Source organism: Phocoena sinus, chromosome 2 (genome assembly GCF_008692025.1).
Source record: "Phocoena sinus isolate mPhoSin1 chromosome 2, mPhoSin1.pri, whole genome shotgun sequence".
NCBI classification, from domain to species: Eukaryota; Metazoa; Chordata; class Mammalia; order Artiodactyla; family Phocoenidae; genus Phocoena; species Phocoena sinus.
In genome coordinates, this window is record NC_045764.1 from 145,227,857 (window position 1) to 145,240,441 (window position 12,585).

General features: G+C 39.9%; 1 protein-coding gene across 2 annotated transcripts in view; it reads right to left on the reverse strand.

Annotated features, from left to right (window-relative positions):
• DCAF5 (DDB1 and CUL4 associated factor 5) overlaps positions 1-12,585 on the reverse strand; it is a 100,127-nt gene that overhangs the window by 43,604 nt on the left and 43,938 nt on the right. For both annotated transcript variants that reach the window (XM_032623679.1, XM_032623678.1), the window contains exon 6: positions 2,849-3,062. In XM_032623679.1, the coding sequence (XP_032479570.1) occupies positions 2,849-3,062 (214 nt within the window). The remainder of the gene's footprint in view (positions 1-2,848; positions 3,063-12,585) is intronic.

Sequence of the window (12,585 nt, forward strand, 5' to 3'; positions counted from 1 at the left end):
TACACTTAGAAAGTATAAGCTCAGTAGATTAGTTTCACTGAAAATCCATTATTTAATTCATCCTCTTAAAGCTCCTGGAAGTTGAGCAGGAAAACAGGTACTTATCAATCCTGACTTACAGTTATACAAGGCTTAGGCCTGGAAAGCTAAAAACCACACAGTGACCAAAGTACTCAAGATTCACTTCAACAAATATTTATTGTGCTCTCAGTGTGCCAGGCACTGGAGACAAGATAATGATGAATTAGCTACATTTCTTAGTCCCTAAGGAGTAAAGAAAACAGCCAAACATAAATCTCTGTACTTCCTATTCCCTAGGTTATATACTTCTGATAATCTATATAGGGAATATAAACAGACTTTAACTCTGAAATGGATTTGAAGTTAGACTCAATGACTTCCCATCCCCCTCTATCCATGGCAAACCACTTATCCCAACCAAAAAGCAGTCTAGTTTGTCAGAAAGGATATATTACCTGCAAACTTTTCCCATAGGACAAAAATCATACATAATAGTCAAATCTGAATAGAGAAAATCAAAAGCCATTCAATGTTTTTATCATTATATATGACCTGAAAGGCCAAAACAACTACATCTTGTCAATGTACATAACCAGGACCACCACAAAACACCTTGTGTGGCTCTGCCTATGGCAGTATCTGTACCTGTCCCCCCGTATCTCAAAGTGGGTAATTATAACCTAGGTCAAAAGTTCTCAATCAGGGGCAATGTCTGGGGACATTTTTGGTTGTCTGGGTGACAGCTGGGGGAGATGATACTGGCATCTAGTGGGGAGAGGCCAGGGATGCTGCTAATTATCCTACAATGCACAGGACAGCCCCACAAAATAAAGAATTATCTGACCAAAATGTTGACAGTGCCAAGGTGGAGAAACCATGGCCTATGTGCTCTTACATATTGGTTAGAGGCCTTTGTTCTGGGTCTTTTTTTGTTTTTGTGGTACGTGGGCCTCTCACTGCTGTGGCCTCTCCCGTTGTGGAGCACAGGCTCCAGACACGCAGGCTCGGCGGCCATGGCTCACGGGCCCAGCCGCTCCGTGGCATGTGGGATCTTCCTGGACCGGGGCACGAACCCGTGTCCCCTGCATCGGCAGGCGGCCTCTCAACCACTGCGCCACCAGGAAAGCCCTGTTCTGGGTCTTTTAAGGACTCCATGCAGGCAGGTTCTGGCTGCTAACATAGGAACTAAAAGAAAACACAACATCCATTCTCCTTCACCTCTTTCTCCTTTCTCTCAGGGCCTGTGTCTCCGGTAATAAAACCTAATAAACCACCTACATTTCCACATTTAGTGCCTGCTCTTTATTGTTCAATGAAATAAAATCACATGCATAAGAGGTTGACAGAAGATGGAAAATCAACAAAAGCAAGGAAGAAAGGTAGAGAGGGAGGCAGGGGCTTGGTTGTCATTTCCATACCTATATGAAACGAAATCAACCATTCTGCAGAGCAAAAAACTACCTATTCTATTGTGAGTCACATCATCTCTAGAAACTGCTTCTTTCCACCCAAGAAACAAACTGTCTATAAAAACTAAGTCTATCAGGCATTGTGGCCTCTCCAAGGAGATATCGCTTATATAACTGAAGCCACCTAGTGGTTTTAAGTGTAGATTGCAGCTAAGTAGGCCCTAGGACTCTGACAAATATAAATTCTGAATTTAGATATATATTCTCTATTTATAAAAGGGGAAATTCCTAGCCTGGACAACTTAAAAGATATTCTCAGTTTCTTTAACATGCAACTCAAGTAAAAAAGCATTTATTGTGCTCCTACTACATATGCTAATCTTTAAGCTATGATGTCGGGGGGCCTCTACCTCAGCTAGGGAGAAAAACCCCAGCTACTGCCTTCAAAAAGCAGGGTCTTCACAAGTTCTCAAAGAACTGTTTCTTTTATGCCCCTTGCCCACAAATAACTTTAAAGCAGTGGAGTACAGCATGTGAGAATTGTATGTCAAAGTTTAACACAGTTGATGGATCCAAAGCGAACACTAAGAATTAGCAAGACTAAGGTTTCTATTTTTCCAATCTAGATGTGAAATGGCAATAAGATTTATTGTGTTTAAGAAAAAAAAATTTATCCATTTATTTGATCAATCTTTCTTTATATTTGTCTTTACTCAGCTTGATTACTCAGACCAGTCCAACTGATCCATTCACTGACACCCACTTCAGAACTCTAGGCCAAGAGAGACAGGTATAGCGAAGGTATAGGTATGTTTCTAAACTGCCAGCTCTAAGTCAACATCAGCATCTCGATTTCACAGCATCTTGATCTGTGAAAAGGCTGGAACTCACAGCTTGGGTTCTCCTTCCCAGTTGTGATACTGGCAATAAAAAGGAAAAACGTCAGCATCTGGCTTCCTCTCAAACAAAGCTGCTCAGCCCATTTCATCCAAGAAAAAGGTGCCATTCAAAGGGGCTATTCAGGATGTATGTCTCTTGGAGGGTACTTACAGTGTTTCATACATCATTGTGTTTCACTGATACAAAAAAAAAAGGTGTCTTTTTTTGGCAGGCTAATTTTCCATGGACTTCCTCCTTTCTTTTGAAATGACACACTCTTAGAATCTTAAAGTCTGTTCACAAACTTGGCAGAGCTAGGTTGCTCAGAACCATATTGTGGTTTATGGTGTGTGCCTCATATTACCCAAAGGCAGCTCTGATGGAAAAACTCACTATTAAGCCAGAATGTCTCCAGACACTTACTGTTTCCCCTCAACTGTTTCTACCTGACATGGCTAAAGAGAAATAAAGACCAGTACAGAAAGAACAATCTGAGAGGAAAGCATGAGTGTGGGATGCAGGCGGCAGAAGGCACTTACCTGGTCACGATCTCCTGCAAAACAGCAGCTTTTCATGGTACATGAGTTGAAGTAACCCTGATTGTCAAACTGGAACACAGGCAGGCGGGAGTGGATGTCATAGAGCACAGGAGGCAGGCGACGTCTCAGGGCCAGGAGCTGGGTCCCGTTGCTGTTGAATCGCACACTCATGGCACTTTGGAGGGATAGGTTGCCCCCATAGCGCAGGAGAGAACTGGAAGGCAGAAAGCACAGGGATCAGGCATGAGGCAGGCTGGACAAGAGTCTGCAAAAAACACTGCATTTTGTACCAGGACCTCCTGTCAGGCTTGCACATCTGAATTTTGGCAGAGTTGTTTTTATGCAGTGGGCTAGAAGGTAATAAAGAGGACGGGGATGACTCCTTGATTACATTAAAGCAAGTTATTTAACCTGGTGGTTCCCCTCTTCAATCTCTGAAAGGCAAATTACCAGTAAATTTATAGGAAAAGGATAATACAAGCATCTTGAAAGAAGAGACATATTAAAATGATTAGTTCTTTTATTTACCAGAGCTACATACACAAATAGATACTTGTCAAGACCCTGGGAAGTCAGTGGTGTCCACACTAACTGGCTAATCATGGATGGTATTTAAGGAATATATTTGTCCTTTGAATTAGAGATACAAGAACCATCAGCCAAAAAAAGATATTCTAGTTTATTCTGGATTTTTAAAAAAATAATAATCACTTTATTGCTTACACATTTATTTTTGAATTTTCAATCTGCTTACAGAGAATTTTTATATTCCATATGGCACAACTCAAGAATAAATATTAAAGAAAAATTTTAAATTAAACACAGAGCAAGCAGTTACAACAATTAGAAAAGCAAGGTGACTTGTTTCCCTTTACAATTCCCGAAGAGTTTATATTTAGCTTTAAAATATACTTTGGCTAATATATATAATTCCATTTATCCACCTTCTACTAGAGAGTGGTATGATCTGGTTCACGCAGTATTCTTCTTTAGTTTCATAACGTTCATAACGTTTTTTAAAAGTCACACAGTATGGTTCCAAATAATTTACTTTGATGACTCAGAAGATACTTACAATGTGTTAACTAGGATGGCAGTGAACATTAACAATTATACAGTACTAAGTAACAAATGGTGTGTGTTTTAACTTTCTAGTAGTCAGGCTCCTTGATTATGATTACCTGGACACTATTTTATTATAGAGGGATGATGGTTCATTGTCCATGTCAACCAACTTTTCTTTCTTTAATTCTTGGAACACGAAATTACTGGTAAGAAAGTGAGATTAAGTATATGCACTGGAGGGACGTCCCTGGTGGTGCAGTGGTTAAGAATCTGCCTGCCAATGCAGGGGACGCAGGTTCGAGCCCTGGTCCAGGTAGATCCCACATGCCATGGAGCAACTAAGCCTGTGTACCACAACTACTGAGCCTGTGCTCTAGAGCCTGCAAGCCACAACTACTGAGCCCGCACGCCACAACTACTGAAGCCCGTGTGCCTAGAGCCTGTGCTCTGCAACAAGAGAAGCCACTGCAATGAGAAGCCCACACACTGCAATGAAGAGTAGCCCCCGCTCACCGCAACTAGAGAAAGCCCATGCGCAGCAGTGAAGACCCAATGCAGCCAAAAATAAATAAACAAATTTATTTTTAAAAAAGTATATGCATTGGAGAATGCTATAGAAATGAGGGCCACATCAGTGCTATTAACTCACTCTGCTTCACAAGACACTGTGGTCATGAAAAGAGATTCTAGTAGTTTAAGAAAAAAAGTTTATAAATTTAGGGAATCAGAGCTGGAAAGGGCCTTGAGATACATAAATTAGAGCCTGCCAGATTTATTTGAAACATTTTTAAGGAAGAAGTTTTAATAGCATTTTACCAAGTGAAAACTTAAAGAACTATATGTTACCAGAAGAAATTTAACACTGAATGGATAAAACACATTTTCTTTTATTTCTTTTCTGGCAAGAGAGTGATGGAGAAGTTTAAGGGGACAAGAAAGGAGATATCTCAAAAACAAAACTAAACTGAACCAAAAAACCCCCAAAAAAAACAAAACCTGTAAACAACCAAAAGAGGAAAAAAAAGGTTTATAAATGTGAAAAAAAGGAATTAAAAGTAATTTACAATTATAATAGTGTCTATAGGTTTTACAGAGAATAAATTACTCCTGCTATTAGTGTTAGCATGTTTGACCATTTGACATAACTGAATTCACAACTTTGGTTTTTTCAACATGCTGTTGTATTAACCATAAATCCAAGAAATCATCTTTTCTCTGAAACTCTGATATTAATTTTGGTTCTGAAGACTCTTTAATATACTCTTTATATACAGTTAAATTTATATCATTATACAGATACAATGAAATGATATGTGGTGTAAATCTTTATAACTGGCAAAGCGCTATACAAATTAAAGAGATTATTACTATAATGTTTTTTAAAAAAGAAAGCAGATATCCCATGGGAAAAGGAGGCCCTGGACCACAGTGCAAAGGAAGCTGCCAACCTGGCCTAATCATAAAAACATTCTGCACCTCCACTAGCCACAGTGAGTCCTTGTGTCCCCCAAAGCAGTCTTCTCACCAGAGGGAAGAACGCTCTAGTACTGCAGGTATGTGTGGAAACAAGGCTTAGGCAAAACAGACTTTAATCCTCTTATGTTTGGAAGGGAAGTAAAGAGAGAAGTGACTTAGAAAACGGTCCCTAGAACTCTAAACATCAAGAAGAAGCCAGGTACTCCTGCAGTCCCCAAGCAATAAATAATCCCTGCAGAGCAATGTTCTTATAATGTCCTAAACACAGGCCACAGTCATTCACATACAGGGAATGAATGATGGGGCTGTTAGAGCCCAGGCATTTCCTTTACAGGGTGTCCTAGCTGCCACAGGCCTGTGGTGTTATCTAAACACTGATCTCAAAAACAATGAGAGCCTTTCAATTCAAGATCAGCATGGAGTGTGCAAATAAACCAGTATCTGTAGGACTGAAGAGGAGTTGGGGGTGGGAACAAGACTCAACAAAAAGAAACTTGGTCAGCCACAGCGGCAGGGCATTGCATCAGTTCAGGCATCCCTGACAGGAAAGCTGGGGCCTCTGGCAACACCCTTTCCATTTGTTAACAGGAACTTCCTCTGCAGATTCTAGTCAGGCCTGCAGGAGTCTGCCCAGGACAGGCATCTGGGCCCATCCCATTCCCACCCAAGCTCCTATGTCTGCAATCTGGCCATCACTCTACAGGGGTCTGTTTGTGGGCTCCCAAGAGTCACTAACTTTTCTCTTAGTTTCTGGGCAGGGAACTCCTCTCTCTCACACAGGGAGGGTAGGTACATAGGAATCTTGCTCCTAGAGAGTTTAGGGGTGCAGCTACCAAAAAACTGTAGCAGCAGCTACTAAAACTGAATACTTCATGTTTGGGTGCAAAAATCCTTTCAGAGGGATAGACTGACACCTGAAATTCAGAAAGTGAGCTACATTAACTGTAATTTCTCAGCAGGGGTTCTGCAGCTGGCTCTTCCTGTTGAGAATGGTAAGAATGGTCTTGTCATCAGGAAGAAAAGGCTTAGGAGCAGTTTCCCCTCACAGTCAAGATATAAAGATAATGTCAAAGATCCTGTTGTTTATGATTCCAAGGGTAAGATGCATGATAAATCATCTGGGACTTTTAAAAAATGCAGATTGGGACTTCCCCAGCAGTCCAGTCGTTAAGTCCGCACTTCCACGGTAGGGGGCATGGTTCAATCCCTGGTCGGGGAAACCAAGACCCCACAAGCCACATGGGCAAAAAAAAAAAAACAAGGCAGATTCTCAGGATCCATCCCCAGATATTCTAATTCAATCTGAGAAGTGGGCCCAGGAATCTGAATTTAACAAGCAACCTTAATTAATTATGATGCATGTGACTTTCAAACCACACTTTGAAAAATATGGTTCCATTTTGGAATTTGGGGCAGCAGGTATAGAGGGGAAAATAAGGTGGAGAGAAAGCAGATTACTAGAGGCTCAGCGAAAAGCCAACCACACAATATGGCACTTTTTACAGCCCCATGTCTAACAGCAGAAAGGACTCTAATTCCTTTTAAGATCAGAGTTCCACTCTATCAACAATGCCTGAAATGTTTTTTTTCCTGCCCTCAACACATTCCCTGAAGGAGAAATTTCTTACTTCTTCTTGAAGAACTGATGGTACCTGTACATAAGAATGCCTCAATCTTGACAGCAGAGGTGCCACCATCTCCACTCCTCCAGAGAAATGGTCACCATTACACACCCAAATGAGATGAGCAGTATCTTGAAAGGACTAGCAACAAGTTAAAATGAGTTCAAATCAAAATATCCCTAGTGGGAAGCAGCTGCATAGCACAGGGATATCAGCTCGGTGCTTTGTGACCACCTAGAGGAGTGGGATAGGGAGGGTGGAAGGGAGACGCAAGAGGGAGGGGATATGGGGATATATGTATACATATAGCTGATTCACTTTGTTATACAGCAGAAACTAACAACACTGTAAAGCAATTATACTCCAATAAAGATGTTAAAAAAATTAAAAAATAAAGAAGATAAAGGCAAGTAAAATAAAATGATTGTTAATAGATTTTAAAAAACCCCAAAATATCCTTGTAAGAAAAATAAAAGCAATCTATTCCCAGCCTATCTTCAACCAAGAATTTGTCATAAAATGCAACAAGAATGGGGTAGGAGGTGATCCAAGGGTCAGCATGCAGAAGACGCAGGACAAAAAGCAAGAGAACCTCAGAACATCAGGAAAATATTCCTCACTAGTGTGTTCCCCTAGGTTTTTGCTTTTTGGCCCCTCAAAAATATTCAATTGGACTTCTTTATTGCTTTGGTGGGATAAAAAGAAAAATTTAAAAAGTCTTTGGCCAAGGCTAAAGTCTTGGAACAGAAGAGAAACAAGCCAAGGCTGTTTCCAGAAAAGTGACTAGGAGTATCAAGTACTGCACAAGATAGAGCATTGGTAAACGTTCCAAGATCTGGCTTCATGAACCTAGATTTCCATAAATCCATGATTAAGTAATTCATTGACAGTGCCAACAAGATTTTCCAAAGCCCACTGGCATGAATTTCTTCAGAGTTTCTATGTGAAAGTTTCCTAACACCTGTGAAACACTTGGAGTCAAGGCACTGCTACTCCAAATCACAGGCATCAGAGCTGGTATCAGACAACGAGAGAGGCAAATTCAATGTCCCATGGGTAGGGGAAAATCTCTCCCCTCCAGTTTCTGCTTTAGGACAGGATGACCTATAAGGAACACAGGGGCATTTTGTACTTCCTATAACACAACCCAGAGAACATGACAAATCCTAGAAGATACTAGAAAGAATTAAGTAAAAAGTGAAAAAGTTCAAAAAGTCACAGCCCACATCAGTTCCATTCAAGTGTGTTCAAGATCTTGGTGATCACTTAACCTTTTTCTTTCCTTTTTTTTTTAATTGAAATATAGCTGATTTACAACATTCTGTAAGTTTCTGGTGTACAGCAAAGTAATTCAGTTTTATATATATATATATTTTTTCATATTCTTTTCCATTATGGTTTATGACAGGATATTGAATATAGTCCCCTGTGCTATACAGTAGGACCTTGTTGTTTATCTATTTTATACATAGTAGTTTGTGTCTGCTAATCCCAAACTCCTAATTTATCCCTCCTCCACCCCCTTTCTCCTTTGGTAACCATAAGTTTGTTTTCCATGTCTGTGAGTGTGTTTCTGTTTTGTAAATAAGTTAATTTGTATCATATTTTAGATTCCACATATAAGTGATATATGGTTATGTTTTTCTCTTTCTGACTTACTTCGCTTGGTATGACAATCTCTAGGTCCATCCATGTCGCTGCAAATGGCATTATTTCATTCTTTCTTATGGCTATGTAGTATTCCATTGCATATATATACCACATCTTCCTTTGTTTTCAAATGGTTGTGCTGTGCGTGCACTTGTGGGATTTTACTTCCCCGACCAGGGATTGAACCCGTGGCCACGTTAGTCAAAGCATCGAGTCCTAACCGTGGGACCACCAGGGAAGTCCCTACCACATTTTCCTTAACCATTTCTTTTATGTGAGTTGGAAGGAGAAGAACCTGGGCTTTCTCTTTTGTTTTTTCTAATACAGTCCTCAGTTCCAAGATTGAGACTTCTCTAGAGGAAACCAGAACTATTGGACAATAAGCCTGAGAAAGACACATTGTCATCTGTGACTAAACAAACTTATTTTCTTCAGAACATGATCCACTGCCAAGCCTCTCTGGGTTGAAATATAGATACAGGTTCAGTGTCCATGGTAAAATTTCCTTCCCTTTTTGAACATCCAGAAATTTAAGTCTGAATGAGGTCAGCAGAAGTGCTAGACTAAATTTCTGATAAAAAGATCTTCAGGTAATCAAATGGCATATCTAGTCCCTCCATGAAGCAAACATGGATGGTAGGTATTGCAGTGCCTCTAATCATCACCTTCCAGAACAGGGACATACCCAGAGTTCAAGTGACATACAGTCCACGGTTTTGCCTTTGGCTCAGAGGATCCCAAAAGCCACATAAAACCAACCAAGATCTCAACCTTCTGCAAGATCTCAAAATGAATTAAGAAGCAGTGCCATAACAGTTTTGTTCTTGGACACTCATGACATTTCTACGGAATTAGGGACTCAGCATTTAGTCATCTCAGTTCATCAGATGACCTGCTTATTCAAAACCCCCCTTTACTCTGAGCTGTGGAAAAACAGAGAGGGGTTTTGTAAGCAGCCATTTAATCTTTATCTTAAGCTATTCTTGGCCCTACCGTCTGACAGATGTTACATAGCATCAGCCCTGACCTCACAGTGTAGAAAACTGGAGAGGAAGAGTTTAATGAATAGTGGTTGGCAGGAGGAAGAAAAAAGCCAGGGGAAGGGAGAGACTGAGATGGCAGTTGCTACAGCAACAGTAACAGTGCAGAAGGAGTGGGTGGGAATACAGGCAGATAAACAGGCAGACCCTGATGGCAGGAGGAGAAACTGGGTGCGTGTGCTGACTGCCAGGATACAAGGCCACAAAGCTAGAGGAATGTTAAAGGGGAAAGAGGCAAAGTCTAGAAAAAATCCTAAGCAGAAGAGGATCTGAAAACAACAAATACAATTTGGTATCTTCTACAAGAACACTTATGCAAACAGTTGAAAACAAGAGAAGAGAGGAATGCAAAGGAAAGGGGAGAGAAGGCCAAAGTGCTGACCAATGAGACATGATTATAGGAAGATGGCTTATTTCATACAGGAGCCACTTACTGAGAATGTGTCCAAAAACCAAAGTCACCTCTAGTTGGCAACAGTATAAATGTCTTAGGATAATGGCTTTCAAACTTGTTTATCGTAAACCTTTGTAGTAAGTACATCTTATACTGCATTCCAGTATACTCACATTTATTTAGCATAAATTCATTAAACAACTTACTGTCTGCTGTGTGCAATGCACTGATTTTCTATTTTCCATTTTCTATCTAATAAATACTTGTGACCATCTAAATTAATTTCACGGCCCAATGGATTATTGAAAGAGCTTCCTATCTTATCTCCTTGCTTCCACTCTTGGCCCATGCTTCATTTCATCCTGAACAAGACAGCCAGTCATGCTGATCCATGAGTCAAGATCACATCATTCCTTTGCTGAAAACCTGCCAGTGGCTTCCCAGTTCAACCAGATTAAAACCCAAATTCTTTTCTTTCTTTTTAAGGTTTTAAATTTTATTTATTTACTTACTTACTCATTTAACTTTCTGGCCGCGCCACGTGGCATGTGGCATCTTAGTTCCCTGACCAGGGATGGAACCCATGCCCCCTGCATTGGAAGCACAGAGCCTTAACCACTGGACCGCCAGGAAGTCCCCCAAACCCAAATTCTTTATAATGCCAACAATGCCCTAGACAGCCCCTCGATCCCTATGTCTCTGGCTCTGCCCCCTAGCTCTCATTTTACCTTATTCTGCTTCAACCACATGATGCCTCCTTCCTGCTCCTAGAATACGTCAGACATGTTTCTGCTTTAGGGCTTTTGCACTTGCAAATCCTGAGGGAACGTTCCTCCCCAGATATGAGCATGGTTCGTTCACTTAACTCTTTATTCAAATATCCTTCTCAATTAGCCTTTCCTGATATACCCTATGCAAAAATGCAACTTCCCCAATGCTCCCTCTCTCCCTTGCCTGCTTAGTTTTCTCTACTACATGAATCACCATCTTACATACCATATATTTTTACGTACTTATTTTTGTTTCTTATTTGTCCTTTTCCACTAGACTATTAACTTTTGTATCTTTTCCTGTGCATCCCAAGTGCCTAAACAGTGCCAGACACATAATAGGCATTCAATAAGTAGATGCTGCATGATCTAATGGATCATGAGTAGCAATCTGAAAAACCTGACTTAGAACATTAAACAAAACAGGCTCCACAAAGGTTCACCTGGCTCCTGACATTTGTCTGCCCACAAAGTCTAATCTTGAGAGGCAAGCAGAAGAGCAACATAAAAATCAGAGAAATAGCAGGAGGCTTGAAGATCATCGGAGTCAAAGTTTTCTTTCACAGGCAAAGGACTGTGGCCTAGAAAGTAAAATGATTTGCCAATGACCACTTAGGTCTTTTCCTCCTCACTGACACCACCACACGTCCTTCAAATGAGTTAAATTTATCTACCTGCTAATAAGCAGCTAACAAGAAGGAAGACTTTAACAGGTAAACAGGTATCATAATTTTATCTTGTATTTTAAAGCAAGTTTCTGATATTTGTAAAATAAAAGTTCAAAAGGAAAATTAATACTTAAACTTTAGGAAGTCAATTACAAGCTAAAAAAAGAAAATTTATCTATCAGGTTTCAGAAGGTAGACAGTGAATTCTACAGGCTTTGAATACATGCCCTATCCAATTATGTCTAAGGATAGATAGTGATAAACATTGGGATTGATGGATGTACTGAGACCAACAAGAAGATATGTTAATTAGACTACAGCATTTAGGTAATTTTTTTTATACCTTTCATTTTATTTTCCAAGTTTTCCTACAATGAACATGAACTTCTGTAATCAGAAGAAAATACATCATTCTAAAATGTCATCTCAAACATACTCCCTCTTTAATTAAGGGACCACAGAAGATAGCTTTGAGAAGAGTATGACAGTGGGGAATTTAAAGAGCTTCTTAACTGAAACTTCAAATAATATGCTGCCCCACAGGATTCTGGTGTAGATGCAAATCTGAAATTAAATCATTGTTTTAAATTCATATAATGATAGTTAAACAAAAATTTTCAAAGGACTCTGAAAATTTCAGTGTCCCTCACCATTCTTCTCAATGAAGGCAAATAATATCCCTCCTTTGAAAGGTTTTTAAGTACTAAACAGGCCTCCCTTGGTTAGCACTGGACATAGTACCAGGTCAGATCTGAAACTACACCTAGTTTGATTTCATTCTGCAGATCCACCATTCCACTTCCCAAGCACCCATAAATAAATGGCAAAGTTGTATTATTGGAATAAAAAACTGATTCAAAACACAAAGTTTTTAATGTAGAATTCAGAAACATTAGCAATGTTCTTGGAAAGTCTTCTATACGTGGGCAAATTCATGGATAAATGAAGCCAAGATTATTAAAGAGTGTATGAAGACATCCCCATCTAAAATACGTGACTCACACCAGATAAAATACAAGGGGTCAAACCTAAGGTCACAAAATAAAAAGTTC